Source organism: Arvicanthis niloticus, chromosome 14, assembly GCF_011762505.2.
Source record: "Arvicanthis niloticus isolate mArvNil1 chromosome 14, mArvNil1.pat.X, whole genome shotgun sequence".
Classification (NCBI taxonomy): Eukaryota; Metazoa; Chordata; class Mammalia; order Rodentia; family Muridae; genus Arvicanthis; species Arvicanthis niloticus.
The window spans coordinates 55,420,969-55,440,111 of NC_047671.1; the positions used below are offsets into that span (position 1 = coordinate 55,420,969).

Consider the following 19,143-nt stretch of genomic DNA (forward strand, 5'->3'; position numbering starts at 1 on the left):
CCATAGTCTCTGCTCGATTTGTCTTCATGGAAAAATATCGCCAACAATCTATGAGGGCAGTGAGGGGTCAGAAGGGATTGAAGGAAAAAACAGTCTGGGAAGCCTATAAGGACCAGTTCAAAGAGCACTTGGCTCTGTGGAAACCATCCTTCCTAACAGCATGCTTTCAATAAATTTTTTTCAATCAAAAAAAAAAATCAATGAATGAATGCTTATCTGTTTCAATAAATGCCCATTTTTACTCCTCTGGGCACTCAGTTCTTTGTTGTCACTGGGAAGAACGTGGACACCGAGGCAGCTGGCCCTTGTTTTCCCACATCTTCCACATTTCCTTCTCAGGACATGGGTGGGTAAGACACCGAGCCACGGTGGAGAAACCTGAATCTGTGTTCCTGGGGCATGGTCTCTCGTATGCTCCAGAGTAAATCTTGTCTTTGATTCCTTTGAGATATATTGCATATTTTTTATCGGTTTCTTTCTACAACACTGTTCTACATGGTTTTAGATGAGCCAGTGCTTCATAGTAAGACCCTGTCTCAAAAAACAACAACAAACCAACTTACAGAAAGTGTTGGCATACTTTAAAAGAGCAGCAGTCCCACCCTTCCAAGTGGCCTCTTCATGTCCTTCAGTGCTGTTCCAGATGTTTGAACTGACTACTGACTTGGGAAATAATGTTGATGGATTTTTCAATCTGGCTAATGTGTACCCTCCAGGGATTTGCATTGCTTTAGTTTCTCCTGGTTTGGGGGAGGCGGGATACTTTGAAGGGGTCACATTTCAACTTTTGTAGAAGGACATGAGACACTTTATGGTTATAGGACTGGTTTGTTGTGAAACAGGAACCCTCCCTAATTTCCTTGTGTCACTTAAATGAATCAAGTTTTAGTGACATTGTTTATAGAAGGCCATGTTCAAGCCTTGGTCCTAGGAATGGTTTCCTAGTCAAATATTAACTGTTGAAAGCCAAAGGGTAAGTCTGTGCATGACCTCATGTTGTCTGGTAGTCTCCTCCAAACTGAAGCACTCGCTCCAGGAGGGAGGAGTAGGTTCCTGAGCCCCAGGAGGTAAACAAGAATGATGTCACATGTCTAGAACAAAAACTTGGAAGACTCTCCTAGCTCCCTCCCAGGGAAGAGAATTCTTGGATTGTCAGCCTCCTGTTGGCTTCCCATAGAGCTCCAGGCTGCAGAGCAGGGTGGGCTTTGGGGGTGTCACTTCTGCTCTTGAGTCATCCCTAGTCCATGTAAGTCACCCCAGCCTTTTCTAACCTAAAGAAAGCCATTGGCTCAGCAAGTTAGACATGGGTAGAGCTGTTACTTTGGTCCTCCATGAGTTCCCTTTTTGGGGAGACTAGTGGTTATGTGTTTCATCTCTCCAGGAAAAATCTAACACCATGTGTATATATGTACGTTCATGCATTTACACCTGTGTGCGTGTGCATATGGCGGGCAGTAGCCATCGTTGGATGTCTTCCCTAATCATGCTCTGATTTTTATTTTTTGAAACAGTCTCTCAGTGATTTGGAACTCACTGAGTGAGCTAGGCTGGCTGGCCAGTGAGCTCCAGGGACCCCCTGTCTCTGCCTCCCTAGCTCTGAGATTACAAGCATATGCCAGTAGAGCTTTTTTTTTTTTTTTTTTTTAAGAGTTTTAGCATCAAACTCAGAACTTTGTACTTGCAGGCCAAGCAGTTTACTGACCAAGATGTCTCCCAGCCTAAGAAGGTTAGTTTAATGAAGTTGCTGTGGTTATAAAGTAGACTCGGGGTAGATCACTGTTCAGACAAGCCTTGTTTTTAAGAGGGGAATTCACGCAGTTCCATATAGAATTTTTGTCAATTCAATTTATATCTCTGAGATTCATGTTGAATAAAATAATACATAATACAACTGGTAGGTGTTCAGGCCAGGCAAAATAGATATTTTTTTCTTTACCTTTTTAGTTAGCACACAAAATAATAAGTGTAATTATGACATTTTTATACACATCATTGTACTTTGTTCATATTTGTTCCTTATCACTCCCTCTTGCTCCTCCTCCTCTCTCTGTGTCTCTGTGTCTCTGTCTCTCTGTATGTCTGTGTGTGTGTCTGTCCGTCTGTCTTTGTCTCTGTCTCTCTCTTTCTCTCTCTCTCTCTCTGTGTAGTTAACTGTACACACACACACACATGTGGAGGCCAGAGGACCAATTCTGGAGCCACTCAACTTCTTTCTGACTTTTCTTTTAGAGTTAAGGATGCTGCCGTCTCTTCTTCCTTAACCCTGGAATTACATGGAGCTTCGGGTTTCCACAAGCTCTGATGGTGAAACTCCAGCCCTCCTGCCTCAAGCGAGACCTTTATCAGCCATTCTTCCAATCGTTCTTGCTCTTCAGAGCATCATTAACTCAGCCTAGAGCTGGACCAAAACCTCCCAGGAGGAAGGTTCCATTCTATCTGCACTTCTCAGCTGGGACAGATGCTGTTGGACAAATGCAGTCCCAAATGGCCCTTACTATTCAGGAGTGACAGGTTACTGCATCTCAGACCATTTCAACCTTGGTCACCCAACCAGAGGACACTTTTGGGCTGGGGATGTAGCTGAGCATCAAAACACTTGTCTAGCCCTGGGCTCCATCTCCAGCACAAAGGAATAAAAAAAGACTGAACTGGGTACAGACCAGAGTTTCCCCCGGCAGGGCCACAGCCACTCAGCTGTTCTAAGACCATCTCATGGGCAAATCAAGATGCATTTTGCTTCTTTCACATTGTGACAACCAATCCAGATGGGCAAGCTTTTCATCAGAGTTTCTCAAACCTCTTTACCAAAAAGGTCAGCAGCCCACCCTACCTCTCCCCAAACCCAACGTGTTCCTGGAGGAGACCCAGTGTGTAGCCGAGTGAGCTACCACACTGACCTGCCCCAGGAGGGCAGAGGCCTAGGGCTGTTCCCTTCCTCACCTTGCAACATGAGCACGGCATTTAGAGCATAAAGGATGGCAGGGAGATTGAGGGTACGGGTGGGCAGAGGACCAGAGTTGGGAGCAGAAGGACCCTCCCAAGTCTGTCACTCCAATACCACAGCTTTTCTTTACCTTGGTGTCAGAGACGATGCTCTACTTCCCTGGGACCCTCCTTCCCTGAGAGCTGCCTGTAGCTCCTCCAAGGGCAACAGCAGCCGCCCAGTCTGTTTGGCACAGTCACATGGAGAGAGATCGACTGGGCGGTAACCAAAGTGTCCCACCGGAGCTCCCAGACGCTCAGCTCCAGTCTCACCTCTGCCTAGGCCAGAGACTTGGCCTGAGGTCCAAGCCTAGAAGGTGTGGCCAGAAGCACTTTGAGGTCAGCTAAGGACGAGCTAAGACAGAAGTTTGGGAAGGAAAAGCCTGCCTCCCTGGAGATCCAGGATGACAGGACAAAAGTAGTGACGGCCCCTCTGATTTCAGAAGGGCTGGCAAAGAAACAGGAATTCTTCTTGGGGTAAAGAGGTCATGAGCCCTCGGGAAGGTCAATGTTCACAGGGCAGATGGCCAGAAAATGGAGCCTGTGGTGAAACAAACTCTAGCCCTCAGCCTCAGGCCTCAGGCTATCAAGGTGCCTCCTGCTAAGTACTGCTTCCCTTGAAAGCAAGAAAGTCTCTAGACCATTTGTAACATGTTAATTATTTTCCATTTATAGTTTTCTGCTACGAAACTCTCGCTGCACCAGAATAAGTGCATGGATAGGAAGGAAAAAGTCACCCCAAGTGTCACCACCGGCCAGTGCTAGCTTAGGTGTGCACTTAATTATCCCTGGCTTATGTCAGTTACTATTCTTTGTTTTATTTATTTATTTCTATGTGTATGAGTGTTTCCTCTGCATGTATATATGTGTGTGCCGTGTGTGTGCCTGGTGTCCTCAGATGTCAGAACAAGGCACCTGGTTCCCCGGAACTAGAGTTACAGATAGTTGCTAAACATCCTGTGGATGCTGGGAACTGAACTCAGGTCCCCTGAAAGAGCACCAAGGGCTCTTAGCCATAGTCGTCTCTTTAGTCTGGTTTTTTTTTTTTTTTTTTTTTTTTTTTTTTGAAATAGAATTTCCTTTAGCCCAGACTGGCCTTGGACTCACTATGTAGCCAAGGATGACCTGACTCTCTAATTCTCCTGCCTCTACCTTCCTACCTAGTGTTGGGATTACAGCTGTGCAGCACACCTGCTTTATGCTAATCCGAGGATGGAATCCAGCCTTTCCTCTGTGATGGGCAAGGACTCCAGCAGCTAAGCCACAACCCTAGCCTATGTGATAGTTTTGTGTTTGCAATGTCACAGTGTCTTCATGGCAATGATAGAATTTTGTCACCTCTTGGTTCCAATCTGAGCGTCCCTGATTCTACAGCTGCAGGAGCCCTTTCATGTGGTGCTGACAGATACTGTCCCAGGATCTACTGGGAAGAGATTCCAGGAGTCACACGTACTGTGTTAGGTCTCAAAGAAAGCCGGGACAAATGGCTGAGTGGCTTGTTATTGCTGTGACAAAACATCAGGACCAAAAAGTAAGTTGGGGAGAAAGGGTTTATGTGGTTTACACTGTCATATCACTGCTCACCAGTGAAGGAAATCAGTCAGGATGGAGCTCAAATGGGGGCAGGAGCCGATGCAGAGGTCATGGAAGGCTGCTGCTTACTGGCCTGCTCTCCATGGCTTACTCAATCTGCTTTCTTTTCTTTTCTTTTCTCTTCTTTCTCTCTTTCTCTCTCTCTTTCTTTCTTTCTTTCTTTCTTTCTTTCTTTCTTTCTTTCTTTCTTTGTTTCTTTGTTTCTTTGTTTCTTTGTTTCTTTTTTGTTTGTTTGAGACAGAATTTCTCTGTGTAGCCCTGGCTGTCCTGGAACTCCCTTTGAAGACCAGGCAGACCTCAGACTCAGAGATCTGCTTGCTTCTCCCATGTGCACCACTGCCAGGCTGCTCAGTCTGCTTTTTAGAACCTAGGACTACCAGCCCAGGGACGGAACAACCTCCTCCATCAATCACACGCTTTACAGCCTGATTTTACAGAGGCATTTTCTCAGTTTAGGTTCCCTCCTTTCAGACAACTCTAGGTCGTATGCCAAGTAGACTTAAGACCAGCCAGCACACTGAGGTGCCTACTAACATAGATCAGAGGCTTGTCTCCAGGCTCTCAGTACCTGTTACAGACGCTGGGCTCCTCTGAACACTTCTCACCCTCATCTCCTACCCTAAACCTTTTCAGCTCTGAGCTTGGCTTCCCTTCCCCCAGCTTCTGATTCCTATAAAACTCAGCCATTTTTGGTGCCCTCCTGGCTCTGCTCTTGACTTCTGGGCTCTCCCCGCTAGTCCCCTTTCTCTCATTGCCCAGTCTATCCTGCTGGCTGTGGTCAGCCTGGACTCTTCCAGATGCCCCTGACTGTGTTCTCCCTCACATCTACAATAAAACCTTCTCTTCAAACAAACCTGGGGTGGGCGTGTCCTCATTTTTATTCACACTATGCAGACAGTTTATATGCCCAGCATTTATGAGTATAATCAGTTGTCAGTTTTTTGAGGGGAGAGGGGTTGCTTTGAGGTGAGGTCTTGTGTATCTTCAGCTGGCTTCCAACCAACTCCCTTGATAGTTAACGACCTTGAACTTCTGATGCTCCCCCTCTTTACCTCTTGAGTGTTAAGATTACCCGGCTGTGCCACTAAGCCATGCTCGAACAGTGCCGAGACTCACCAAGGTTTAGGCTTATAAAGCAGGTACTCTACCAGCTAAACCATACCCCCTCCCACTGGATGGTGTTTTCAAATCAAATCCCCTTGAGGTGGGATTGTTCACCATACAACACAGAACCCAGCTAAGGGCTGGGTAGAGATGCAGTAAGCCTTGGATAGTTATCAAAACAGGGAGGAGGTACTAGGTGGCTGTGCCGTCTAAAACAACCAGCCAGCAAGTTATAAATAAGTTGTGGGCCAGAGCAAACTTCTTTCCTCTTGCTGGCCTCACTCTCTGCACCAAGAACAGGGCTCCATTCAGAACTGCTGCCCAGTAAGTATTTGTCAAAAGCAAGTTGTTTTAGACATTTTGGAAAGTTTCCTGTTCCTATGCTGGTCACCTATGTTTACATCACATTCCCAGGCTTCAGAGAAATTCAAATGTCGTTTCTGCCCAACATTTCTACTCCTGAATTGAATTTGTAGAAGGGGCAAAGACTTTACTAAACAAGTCTCAATATCTTGATGCTTTTAAAAGCAACTTTTGTTTGCTGCTTTATTTTTTATGTTATGAGTGTGTGTACACGCACCATGTGTATGTAGGAACCTTTAAAACTCAGAAACATCTAATCCCTTGGAACTACAGTTATAGATGTAAAATTAGACTGTTTGAGACAAGGTCTCACCCTATAGCCCAGGCTGACCTGAGACTTGCTGTGTATCTCAGGATAGCAGTCTCAAGTAACTTACTGCTTCAGCCTCCCAGATACTGAGATTATAGCCACCATGACCAGCTAGACATTTAAACTACTGTAGCAACTCTGAACAATGAGTTCCCATGGCAACTGGGGGCAAGGCTTTGCTTTGTCATTTATTTATTTGCTTAGTGGTTTGAGTCGTTTTACAAAGACTATTTCTTCTAAAGTGGGCTTCTGCAAGAGCCCATGTTTGGTTCATCTTCTAACCTGGCTACATAGAGTTTACTCGAAGTCAGTTTAAGCTATTTATTGGCAAAAAGTTGCACACAAGGCCTCTTACACAGCTTGGGCAGTTGCGTGCGTGCGTGCATGCGTGCGTGTGTGTAATCACATATGCGCTGTGGAGGCCAGAAGACAACCTCTGCTGCTGTTCCTTAGAAACCATGTACCTTTACTTTTGTTTTGAGGAATCTCTCTCCAGCCTGTAACTCACCAAGTATTCTAGGCTGGCTGGATAGCTGGACAGCCATCCCCAGAGATCTATCTCTGTGTCTTTGGTACTGGTGTTACGGTTGCACAGGACCATACCCATTCTTTTTTTATCTCCTGAGTTCTGGGGATCAAACTCAGGTTCTCAAGATTACATTCTACTGAAAAAGCCATCTCCAAAACCTGCCAAAGTAAGTTTTATTGTTGTTTTGTATGTGTGGTGTATAAGGATTTTTTAAATATTTGTTTTGTTTTTATACCCTGTACTATGGATACACATGTATGATTGAATGCTGCAATCGTTTGTTCGGTTTTACTTTGTTTCCCTTATGCTCAACCATAGCAAACACCAGGCTTCCCCATTTTGATCACTTTTCATTGCCTTGGGTGCACACATTGTCTCCCAGCCCCCAGGGATACAGGAGGCTTTGTTTTAAAGTCTGTTGTCTTTACGGTTCTTTGGCATTGGAGTAGCTTATTGTTCAGGGAGTGTTTGGTCAAGGTTGTGGGTCTCTGGGTATCACGGTTAATCTTGATTGTCAGCTTGACTAAATCTGGAATCAAGTAAAAGGCAAGATGCTGGACACTCCTGTGAGGGTTTTTTTTTTTTTTTTTTTTTTTTTAATCAGATTATTTGAGGCGGGAGGTTCACTCTGTATGTAGATGGCACCATCTGGTGGCAGCCCAGATAAAGGGACATGGGAGAAGAAAAGCCTGCTTTTGCCTGGCCTCCCCCACTCTCCTGGTTCATCTTCCCTGCTATTGCTCCATGTCTTCACTATTACTAGAACCAACATCTTTCGGTTTCTGGTGCAGACTTAAGACCAGCATGTCTCAGGAAACCTCCAGGTCCTTAGCACCATACTGGGACAGCTGAGACACTCTGCTTTAGAGACTGAGCAGCCATTGTTGGGTTACCCAGATCCACCATGTGTGCTAACTTGACAACATTCCTTTCAAGGGGTAGTCATTCTTCCGTTCTTATAGAGAACCTGGACTAACACAGACTGTTGTGGGACCAAGTGTTGGTCTTAAAGAGAATTTTTAAGGATGAATTTTTCTAGTTGACTTGGTAATATCTGGAGCTAGCTCCCCAACTCAACAAAACCTGAAATTACTAGAGACCCTCTTGGTAGCATAGAGGGGGGGCACTGAAAGTCCATGGTATAAACCATTTAAAGCACTATGCAAGATAAATGCGTCATATATACCTGGTTTGTTTCTTGTGAGGAACAAAGAATTGTTGACTCTGTATATAAAACGTTTGCCCATTTGTGGGAACGTGAAGTAAGCAATGATTCTGACCCATTACTTCTAGCATCTCTGGATAAAGTAAAAAAGAATATGTTCAGTGATTTTTAAAAAAATGGCTGGCTCCATTTGAGGGTTTCTAAGAGTACCTCCATCAGCCACAGCGTTCAACTTGCCAAAGGCCAAACTGAAGCCCTCATCATACAACTAGCTAATTTAAAACTGAAGGCCAGCCTTGGAGGGTGCCAGTGGTTAAACTGAGGGCACTGGTTAGAAAAGAATGGGACCCCCAAACTTGTGTGAGATTGGAGGAGATCCCTCAGGAATGAAGGTGCTGGTCACCCCTCCATGTGAAGAACCAAAATCTGCAGAGATGCCTGCTGAGGGTAGGTGAGATTCAGAACGGGTACAAGCTAGTAAAGCCACACACACACACACACACACACACACACACACACACACACACTGTAACACAGAATCAATTACAGTAATGAGGTTGGTAACTGCCGCAAGCATTTCTGTCCACGTCTTAGTGAGTTTCTATTGCTGTGATTAAAAAAAAAACCCCAACCATGACTCAAAGCAACCTGTGGAAGAAAGGGTTTATTTCATCTTGTACTTTATAATCTATCATCCACGGAAGTGAGGGAAGAACTCAAGGCAGGAACTTGGAGGCAGGAGCTGATGCAGAGGTGATGGTTGTGCTGCTTACTGCCTGCTCGCTTTCTTACACCATCCACAGCCATCTCCATACGAGTGGCAATGCCCTCAGTGAGCTGGCCCCACCCATATCAATTATTAAGAAAATGCCCCCACAGGCGTGCCCGCTGGACAATTTTGTGGGGACATTTTCTCAATCAAGGTTGTCTCCTCTCATGTGACTTTAGCCTGTGTGTTTAGCTGTGCCAGCGCAGTTCTGTTATGCTCAGAAAGTTTGTAGAGATACACACGTATACATTAACCAAATATTGGTGTTTTCTTTCTTCTGCTTGTTTACAATGCAAAATACACTGTTTGAAATAATATCAGTGTTAGAAATGCATATTACCAAATTTAAGTTATGGGATATTGAAAGACCAAACATTCTTCAAGGGACTTTGCTGTTTGGAAGAAATAATATGTTTGAGGTTGTCCATGAGATCATTACATCATATTAGGCAGAATTAGGACCTTAAAATGTATTGCATTTGGAAATAAAGCAGGATATGAGAAGTGATCAGATGTCAAGAGGTAGACTTGTGATGGTTAATCTTGGTTGTTAACTGAATTGGAAATCAAGAAAAGCTGCTGGACACTCTTGGGAGGAGCTTTTCTTGATCAGATTATTTGAGGCACCGTCTGGTGGCAGTCCTTATAAAAGAACTCAGAAGTAAACTCCACCTTACTCTTCGACAAGTTGATCTCTGCTGCTGCTAATTCCCAATATCAGAATGAGCTTCTTCAGGTTGAGGCATCCAGACTCTTGGACTCAGCAACTACCTGATTCTCAGCCTCTCTGAAGAAGCAGCCATTGCCTACTACCTAGACCACATCATGTAATCCAGTCTAATAAATCCCTTCTTCCTATATATTCTGTGCATCCTGTTCCTTCAGAGACCCCTGATGCATTAAAAGATGTTTCCAAACCTGTAACATCCTGTGACTGATTCTGTGTACGTGAAGCCCAACATTTATGCATAGACGTCTAGCCTCCCACTGAGGTTCTTTCCAAACGCCTTTTCTAGATCTGTTATATTTCTGAGTGCTTTGTCATTTTTCTTATTGCTATCATGGAGGCACTAAGTTCTCTTTTTGTGTATGTGCAAACATATACATATGGGTACATGTGTGTGTATATGCTCACACATGCATATGGGTACATGTTTGTGTATGTGCTCGCACATGCATATGGGTATGTGTGTGTATGTGCACTGAAAGACAGCTGTGCTGATTCAGCCAGCTTGCTGGGTCCCTGAAAGGGAGTCACAAGAAAGACCCTGTCCTAAAAACAGTAACCCAATTCAGACTAGTACAACACAAAAAGTATGCAGGAGGAAAAAGCAGTTCTGGGAGTCCTGGCTGTGTGGCCTGTTTGCAGTCACAGGCAGACATGGCTCCAGAAAGGAGAGAGAGAATGGCACACACAGGCCACCTCAGAACAGACAGGGAACTGACTGGAGGAATGTGCTGGGGTTGTTCCATAGCTGATGCAGGAGTAAAAATAATGCCTCCAGGTCATGGAAACCACACATTCAGGGAGCACTGCAGGAGGAAGCAGGAGTACTGGAAGAGCCAGAGGGTCAGGGAGTTTGCTGTGCCACTCTGTCTCCTCAGTAATATCAGAAGCTACACCCATAAAGTCTCAACATGACTGCCTGACCACAAGCTGAACCGGAGCAAGAGGTAGACTAGAGTGGATGGGGAGAGATCAGATGTCAACCCACCCTGCACAACGAACCACTGACAGCTAAGGGATGTTGAGTGAGACAAAAACTCTTCCCCAGGGGAAAGCACACCAATTGATTATCCAATACCAAGTGGTCTGCTCTGAAAACACACAAGCAACATTATACAGACGGGGTAGGTTATACTTGTGTGTGTGTGTGTGTGTGTGTGTGTGTGTGTGTATATATATGCATGTAACAAGAACTAATGAAAAAAAGAGTTCTTGAATTTGAAAAAGAGCAAAGACTGATATATCAGAGTGTTTGGAAGAAGGAAAAATAAGAGAAAAAACAATGTAATTATAATCTCCAAATACAAAAGAAATAACAATTAAAACAAACAAACAAACAAACAAAAAGGAAACCAGAAGAGTTGGTTGGGGGTGGGAGTTAGCCCTTTATCAACTCCACTTTCAAAGAAGAGGGCCTAAACTCTGTAGGTGTGGATTTTTAAATTATCTTTATTTTTATGCATATGGATGATCTGCCTACACGTTGCATGTGTACCACATGTGTGGGTGTCAGATTTCCTGGAACCGAAGTTACAGGTTGATAGCTGCCGTTAAGTACTGGGATCCAAACCTGGGTTCTCTGCAAGAGCAGCACCCACTGAGCCATCTCTCTAGCTCCTTCATTAGAATTTTGAAGTAACCATAGACGCGTAGACACTTGAGAAATAATAAATAGGAAGAGAGCGGGGGAGAGGTGTGGGAGGGGGAAACAGAAAGGGAAAGAAAACTCTGTTTACCGTTTCCCCAGATTCCTCCATGCAGCAGTTTTAGCAATGTTAGACACCTGACAGTCGATATTCATGTCAGTAGACGTCCCTATGGATCCTTTGATTGCTATAGTCACTCTCGTGGCTTTTAATGCTGTCAGGACTTACTCGGTGACTAAAACGCAAAAATCAGGACCTGGTAGACTACACAACACAGTTGTACAGCCTGCTCCAGGACTTCCGCCAACCATCCTTCCGCCGAGGCCGACCAACCGCCACCTGAGGATCTAACGACTTCCGGTCGCGGGTGACAAACCCCGGAAGTGTCAGCTCCGTGTCCAACGCCACTCGGTCCGAGATGGCGGATCTCCACCGCCAACTGCAGGACTACCTGATGCAGGGTAAAGCGAGCAGGTCGGCAGGCGCGGAGCCGCTGCTCGGCGCGAGGGCAGCAGAGGAGCCTGCGGCAGGGGACAGAGCTGCCGAGGCATGGCTAGGCAGCATGGCTTTGCGATGGCCATGGGCACGGAGCCCTGCCGAGCCGCCGCCCGCGAGCTCGCGGTGCATCCCAAGCGTGACGCGAGGGCAGCGCCTGGTGGCGGGCGGCCTGTGCCTGCTGCTGGCCGCGCTCTGTTTCAGTCTGGCGGCGCTCTACGCGCCGGTGCTGCTGCTGCGCGCGCGCAAGTTCGCGCTCCTCTGGTCGCTGGGCTCCGTGCTGGCGCTGGCGAGCGCGGCGCTGCTGCGGGGCGGCGCGGCCTGTGGGCGCCTGCTGCGCTGCGAGGAGACGCCTTCGCGGAGCGCGCTGTGCTACGCAGCCGCCTTGGGCGCCACGCTCTACGCCGCGCTGGTCCTGCGCAGTACGGCGCTGACGGCGCTCGGCGCCTGCGCACAGGTAGCCGCGCTGCTCTACGCGTTGCTAGGGCTCCTGCCCTGGGGCGGTGTGACCGCGCTGCGCCTGGCGCTTGGTCGCCTAAATCGCGGGACGGGTCTAACCAACGCGCTTCCGGTGTGACGGTCCCAGTCTCGAGGAAGAGAAACCAGCCAGGCTAGGGACACTCCACGGTACCCAAGCGAACCAGGACAAGGCATCAACCGGACTGCGCGGCGGAGTCTGTGCGACTGAAGCAGCTGTCAAGAACTGATGCACTGGCGGTTCAAGACCCTTTGGCTTCAGTGTTCTGCGGTTCTGGGTCGTATGGGCCACGAAAAAACCTGATTTAACAGTGCTCTGGTGATCACTATCATGAACTGCTTTCGCACCAAACTGGCTTAACACGGACATCAGTTTTAGCGAGGATAAAAGGAGAAACGAATAGCCTTTTGACGTGGCTGCTTTTGGAGGAACTACCTTCTGCCTTTTGTCATTTAAAGAAATGCAGGAGTATGTTTGGTTGAGCAGAAGGTTTCAGTTCTGCTGCAGCTTTTCAAAGCCTCCTTATTCCTATTCACTGTAAAGCAATCCAGATTATCAGATTAAACAGTAAATTTAACCACTGGATTTAAAATAGTGATTAGTTAATACATTCTACCTCATGGCTTTTCTTCAGTTAAGAAGTAAATACGGTGCTTTATAATATTTAAGTATAAATATTTACTTGTTAAAGCAATATTCTGGACCAAAAAGCCAGATAGCCAGTATGAGTGGCAAAATTTGCAAAGGTTTCTGCAAAAGGAATCCTAGTTGTTATGATAGGTTTGCCAAGTTTTCATGATTCCTAACATTGCTGCTTGTTAAAAGTCCTACACAGTTTGATAGTAATGTTGTGGAAAACGCTTTTCATACATAATTGCAGTATTTCCTTCTAGGTTCAGCAGGTAGTTGTTTTGTGGTGCTAGAGCGAATCAGCACTTAAATCTATCATAATTTATTGCCAAAAACTTGGTTCAGTATTGAGCCTTGATACACTAGAAAGTAAAGGGTGTTCTGCTTAAAATGTCACACCAGTGGTTCTCACACTAGACTGGCATATCAAAATACTGGAGAAGCCACATCCCATCAGGTCACTTATAATACTGATGGATGGGTCCCAATATTATGTATAATATATAAAACATACATATTCAGCTGAGGTTGAGACCCATATCTGTGCACTGGATTATACAGTGTCAAAGTAATTGTTTTCCAGGCTGCTCCAATGTTGCCTTAACAGGTTAGGTCAAACAGTCTCCCATGATGTGATCCTGTGCTGGCCAGTATCTGGATTTCACAGGTTTCCAAGACAACTAGCCTCTACAGCCCCTAGTTATCCTTCTGCTATGCTCTCCAGGCGGTAAATAAAACTACCCACCTCTCTCAGGAAAGGAAATACTATTTTCAAGTAGTGATGTGCATTTTTTATGTTATGTTCAAGATATTAAAATTCTGTTTCCAACATTGTCTCAAGAATTCATTACTTGAAAATAAGTTTTATAAAATTCTAAGCACAATATTTTACATTTTGACAGTAGTGCTAAAATGCTATCTGTAGATATTTAATGTCTAATGTAGAGGTTCTGTTGATAAATGAATTCATTCTTGAACCATGACCTGGGTGGTCTCTGGACTCCTGTATAGTTTCATGAACTCTGATTTTAAGGTGTTTATAATGTTATGCCAGGGGAGTGCAGTCGAGGAATGCAGCTTCTAATGGTGTGAGTGCTGACATATTTATTTTTGAAATTTACTAGAAACCTTCAGGTTCTAGCATCCAAATAATCACCATTTCTTCACTCCATACACACAGAGCTAGGGAAGCTTTCTGTGCACTGACTGTGTCGGCATCTCTTTTTTAAGCCAACAGAGAGGTCCAGCACCACTCAACTTGCCAAGTAAACCTGTCTTCGTGTGCCAAACAGCTGGTAATGCAATGAGAGGTTAGTGGCTCTAGGAGTGACTTTTACAAAGGCTTTCTGAGAAAGACAGTGGTCAGGGCTGAAGCAGCAGCTCGGTGGTTAAGAGCATTGGCTGCTCCTCCAGGAGACATGGATTCAGTTCCTAGCACTGACAACTGCCTATCATTCCAGTTCCAGAGGATCTGATGCCCTCTGCTGGCCTCCAAAGACACCAGACACACTACTGGTACACAAACTCAGGCAAAACACCCATAAGAGGGGTGGAGGGCTTAAAAAAAAAAAAATAGGTCAGCATAGGAAGGAGAATCTCAAACTGAAAATCTGACTTGCAACCTGAGCTTTGAGGTGGGGGGTTGGAGAAAGGTGGAAGTGGAATCCTCGGCTGCCCTAAAACTTACTATATAGCCAAGGATAGCACTAGACTTCTGATCCTGCTAGCTCCACCTCCCAAATGCTAGGTTATATATGTGTGCCCAGATATAGATGGTATTTTTTTTAAAGAGAGGATCTCTCTTTGCATGTATATGTGAGCAGCCTGATCATAGGTGCTAGAGCTGAGTTCCAATCCCTGTATGAGCATTTAATTGCTGAGCCATCTCTCCAAGTCTTACTTTTGCTTTTGTTTGTATGTATGTATGGCTTTTTTTTTTAGGGTAGTGGTGGTAGTTTTGAGATAGGGTTTTTCTGTGTAGCCCAGGCTAGAATTCGATTTGTAGACTAGGTTGGTCTTGAACTCAGAGATCTGCTTGCCTTTGCCCCCCCCCCCAGCTATTTATTTATTTATTTATTTATTTATTTATTTATTTATTTATTTTTAAAGCAAGAAATTTGTCACGGCAAAGAACTTTCTGGTACCTTCTATCTTGTACCCTAAACTCTGAAATCTTCATAGAGTGTGTGTGGAAGAAGAGATTGTTTTCCAAAGAGTAGATGCTTTGTTCCACTTCCTTTGAAGTAACCTGGTAAGATGAACCAGGTTAATAGTGTTTACACTGGATTTCACTCTCAGTGACCACTCGGAGCTAAACTGCTAGGAGATGCATCCAAGAGAGAACCTCTAACTGAAGACCCAGAAGATTCAAGTTTTTCTTCAGTGTAATTTTCTACCCCATAAAGCATGTCTGAGGTTTTGAGCCTTCATGAATTATGTTAAAGCAATGTTAAAGTATTCCTTATTGCATAACAAGAACAGTGTAACAACATAAAGATAAAAATTATGTGAAAAGCAGAGTTGACAAATGACCTTCATCTGTCAGAAGTGCCAGTAGTAAAGTCACCCTCAGCAGGTCAGAGGCGCTGAAACCACGAGCTCTTAAGGCGAGCACTGCACAGCCGGTGCTTCTGTTAACTCGAGTAAATCACATTCTGTATTCATACAAAACAAGGTTTTTTTTTTTTCTCTGACAAACTGTACATATAGAAATAAATTTCCAATTGGACATGAACTTAACTTTGTGGAGGTGCTCCATTTCTCATGACACTTAAAAAAAAAGGATTCCAGCTTTTATCTTCACAAACAAACGGGAGAGTCAGAGCAATGAGGAGATACAAGACAAACCAGGGCCAACTACCCTGGGGAGGGAGTTGGCAGCAGTCTTTTCGTCTCCAGCATCTCACTGGGCTCCTGGAACTCAGCTACCCCAGAAGAAGCATCCAGGGCTACAGTGGTAAAGGCTTGTTCTTGCTTCAGTGGCAAGTCCACAAGAGCGTCTTAAATAGTATCCAGAGGCCTGGGGCTACGTAGCCTCCTACCGACCCCTCCCACTTCCTCTAGAAGTGCCCCGCCTTGGAGGGCCAGAGTTCATGTTACTCCCTCTACCCCAGTTACTGCCACTCCGGCCCCCTCGAGAAGATGAACTGCTGCCTGGAGGGCCACCAAAAGGTTCGTCTCTGTGGTATCCATCATGATGGTCTCCATCCAAAGAGCTGGAACGCCCAGATTTTGGCACTCTCTGGGAAGGTCCTGGGCCACCTCGGCCTGAAACAAAACATGATTCAAGAAAGGGCTTTCTATATCACAGTGCCTACTCCCCAGTAATGCCTGGTACAGCTCTCTCCCCTGATGACAGTGAACCACCAGGAGGTCCTAAGGAGATACACAATGGCTTTCAGAGCTGATGGGGCTCTAGCAGGCCCAAGCATGGCAAAAATGGCTCTGGGAGGCCTCACCCTACCCCATTCTCCCTGCCTTGCTAAACCCATAGATCACATTGCTAAAGCTAGCCAACAAGGTCCACTCTCTTACTTGATTGGCCATTTCCTCCAAGGCTGACCACCAAGATCTGGCTATCAAAGATTGATCTCCAGCAATTCAAAGCCCCACTTTGGTTCATCTAATTAACATGCCCAATCAAAACATACCACCACATTCTGGACTATTCTAACCCAGACCTCTCCTTTCCCCTCTTAAAAATTACAACTACAAATCAGCCACTTTATTTCTCTTCCCCAACCAATAAAGGATCTCTCTATGAAAACAAGTGTTTGGGTGTGGTTTGTGCCTAATCAAGGGTGTGGGAGGGAGCACTTCACTGTATGCAGGTCTCTTTAGTGGGTTCCTTTGTCCCTTCCTGACCTAATCCCTGGCTCATGGCATCAGGCCTCAGTATCTCTGGGAGCCATACACACCCCAGAGCTGTTTTGCCAGAAGCCAACAAACACTAGGAATCCCCAGGAAACCTGTAGCACACTGGACATGTTTTTGTTCTCCTGAACTACCAAAGGATTTTAAGGGAAGGTTTCAAAAGCACCCAAGAACTTTAGAAGCAACTAAGATACATAGGCTGCTACAGACGTTAGCAACAGAGGCTCCAGTTAGGATCTGTTTATGGTCCATTGTGGTACTTCTGCTTCTTTTCACATCTTTAGTGATATGAAATATTCTCAAAGAACAAAAATAAATTGGCTTTTAGAGATCTACTAACTTTAACTTGCTTCACACCTAAGATAGCAAATGTTTGCCTTAAAAACCTTTCTTATGCCAGTAAGATGGTTCAGCAGGCACAGGTACCTTGCCACCAAACTTAACAAACAACCCAAGTTCCATGCCCAGGACAGGACAAGAGAGGACCACCTCTGGTAAGCTGTCCTCTAAGTCACATGTGCACTGTGGCACCCACACACAAATATATGAAGTAGATAAAATTGAAAAAAATGTACAAGAAGCTATTTGGGGAGAGAGTCAGCTTTTGTCAGTGGTGTCCTTTAGGATGGCACCCTACACCATGAACATCTGGATAGTGCTAACTGAACTCACTGAGTCATACAAATAAGCAGAAGATACATTAAGTTGGGGGGGGGTTGGTTTTGGGATGAATTAACCTTAAATGTATTGTGTTTTAAACTGTAATGTATTACCAAAGAAAAAGTGCAATACAGAACATGGGAGGAGGTAATGCTCTTCCCTGAGATGATGCCCTTGAAGGCTCCAGTGAGCCACTGGTGGAGGCTACAACTGCCAGTGGACCAGCTAAGCAAGGAAGGTGGGACAGAAAGGACAGAGCAGAAACCCTGAACAGGGGATTCCTGATGAGTCAAGTCTGCAGCCCATCCAGCTGTCCTAAGAACCCAAACAAACTACACTCCCACTGAGTTTAAAAGCCTGAGTCTCTGCCCAGACCAAGCTCAGGGACAGAGTGGAGGCAGCCTTGGGGACTCAGGGCACATGTGGCTGACGTCCCTGACCCCCCGGCAGTTCTGGGACTGGGACTGCTGTCCTTTTACCTTTGCTTCCTCGGTCCTCCGAGGGGCCTCCTTGGGCCTCCATCTCTCTGTGTTCAGAAGTGCCCGAGCCATCATGCCAGGGGCGCTTCCGGGGTGGTAGGGAGGCCATGTCCATGCCTTGGAGAGAAGAGGAACGCTCTCTGCTAGCTGGTGAGTGGCCATCGTGAGGGGGATGATCAGGACGGGGAGCATCACGAAAGTGTTCATGACCTGGTCCTGAAATGAGAACAAAGGTCCCATGCTTTTAAGGATCTGACAGTATCACCTCAGTGAAACAGTGTAGCCCAAAGCAGCTGGAAGACACTGCTCAGAGCAAACCTGAGAACTGAGAGCAGGAACCTCGACTTACTAGATCAGGTGTGAGTCACACCTTGGATGTGAGAGAAGGGAACTCCTCCCAGGATAAGAGGAGGCAGGTGACGCAGGTGTTCTCCATTGTCTTAGACTGGGGTTATTCTTACAGTCTTTACAAGTATTGAGCAAAGGGGTAGAGGGTTTGCTCAATGGGAAAGCGCTTGCTGTGCAACTATAAGGACAGAGTTCAGATACCCAGCACCCACATAAAAGCTGGGTGTGCATGAGATCCCAGGGACAAGCTGGCTAGCTACACTTGTCAAATCAGCATGCTCCTGACTCAAATGAGAAACCCCGCCTCAATATATAAGGGGGACGGCCAACAAAGAAAGTCAGTTTCTGATTTCCATACACATGCATACCTACTTACATATCTGTATACCCACACATATGAACATATATACATGCATACATATATATACATGCACACAAGCATGCAGGCATACATATATACATGCATACATGCATGCATGTATGTATGCATAGCTCATGGAACAAAAAAATACATCTACTAATGTTTATGATGTCATCAATTAAGATGAAGAAAATTTTAATTCTTTTATCCTTATTTTCCAAATAGATGACAAAAAATTACAGACAGGAGTGGTATTATTTGTGTACATGATGATATGTCTGGAAGCCATAAAGTGTCTTCCTCAGCTCTCTAATTTTTGAGTCCCCCACTCCCCAAGCCAGGATCACTATGTAGCCCTGGCAGAGATTTGCCTGCCTCTGCCTCCCAAGTGCTAGGTTAAAGGTATGTGCCACCACATCTGGCTTCACAACTTTGACAAGACAGGGCCTCATGCTGAACTGAAAGCAGACATTTGACTCAACGGGCTGGTCAGTAAGTTCTAGGAATTCTCCTGTCTCTCCCTCTTCAGTGTAGAATTACAGGTGCCAGTACCACTAATGGCTAAGGATTCAGACTCTACTCTTCATACTTACGTGGCAAGTATATCATTGAGACATCTCCCTAATCCAAG

General features: G+C 45.5%; 3 protein-coding genes across 5 annotated transcripts in view; 1 reads left to right on the forward strand and 2 right to left on the reverse strand.

Moving 5' to 3' along the window:
* The window catches only part of Lims2 (LIM zinc finger domain containing 2), a 44,591-nt gene extending 33,019 nt beyond the window's left edge, over positions 1 to 11,572 (reverse strand). The window contains exon 1 of one of the 2 annotated variants that reach the window (XM_034518508.2): positions 11,279 to 11,572. In XM_034518508.2, coding sequence (XP_034374399.1) covers positions 11,279 to 11,343 — 65 coding nt within the window. In that variant the 5' untranslated portion in view covers positions 11,344 to 11,572. Of the gene's footprint in view, positions 1 to 3,074; positions 3,400 to 11,278 lie in introns of those variants that run through there. The other variant, XM_034518510.2, reaches the window with a different exon arrangement.
* On the forward strand, positions 11,560 to 12,738 carry Sft2d3 (SFT2 domain containing 3). The gene has a single exon (XM_034518511.2). The coding sequence runs from the start codon at positions 11,607 to 11,609 to the stop codon at positions 12,258 to 12,260; it is 654 nt and encodes a 217-aa protein (XP_034374402.1). The 5' UTR covers positions 11,560 to 11,606; the 3' UTR covers positions 12,261 to 12,738.
* Positions 12,739 to 15,450: 2,712 nt separating this feature from the next.
* Positions 15,451 to 19,143, reverse strand: part of Wdr33 (WD repeat domain 33) — a 98,255-nt gene continuing 94,562 nt past the window's right edge. For both annotated transcript variants that reach the window (XM_034517750.2, XM_034517749.2), the window contains 2 exons: positions 17,804 to 18,019; positions 15,451 to 16,058 (listed from right to left, as the gene is read on the reverse strand). In XM_034517750.2, the coding sequence (XP_034373641.1) occupies positions 15,829 to 16,058; positions 17,804 to 18,019 (446 nt within the window). In that variant the 3' untranslated portion in view covers positions 15,451 to 15,828. The remainder of the gene's footprint in view (positions 16,059 to 17,803; positions 18,020 to 19,143) is intronic.

Bases quoted from the DNA above. Each gene is read 5' to 3' on its own strand.
- Sft2d3 (XM_034518511.2), top strand. From the start codon at position 11,607: ATGGCGGATCTCCACCGCCAACTGCAGGACTACCTGATGCAGGGTAAA.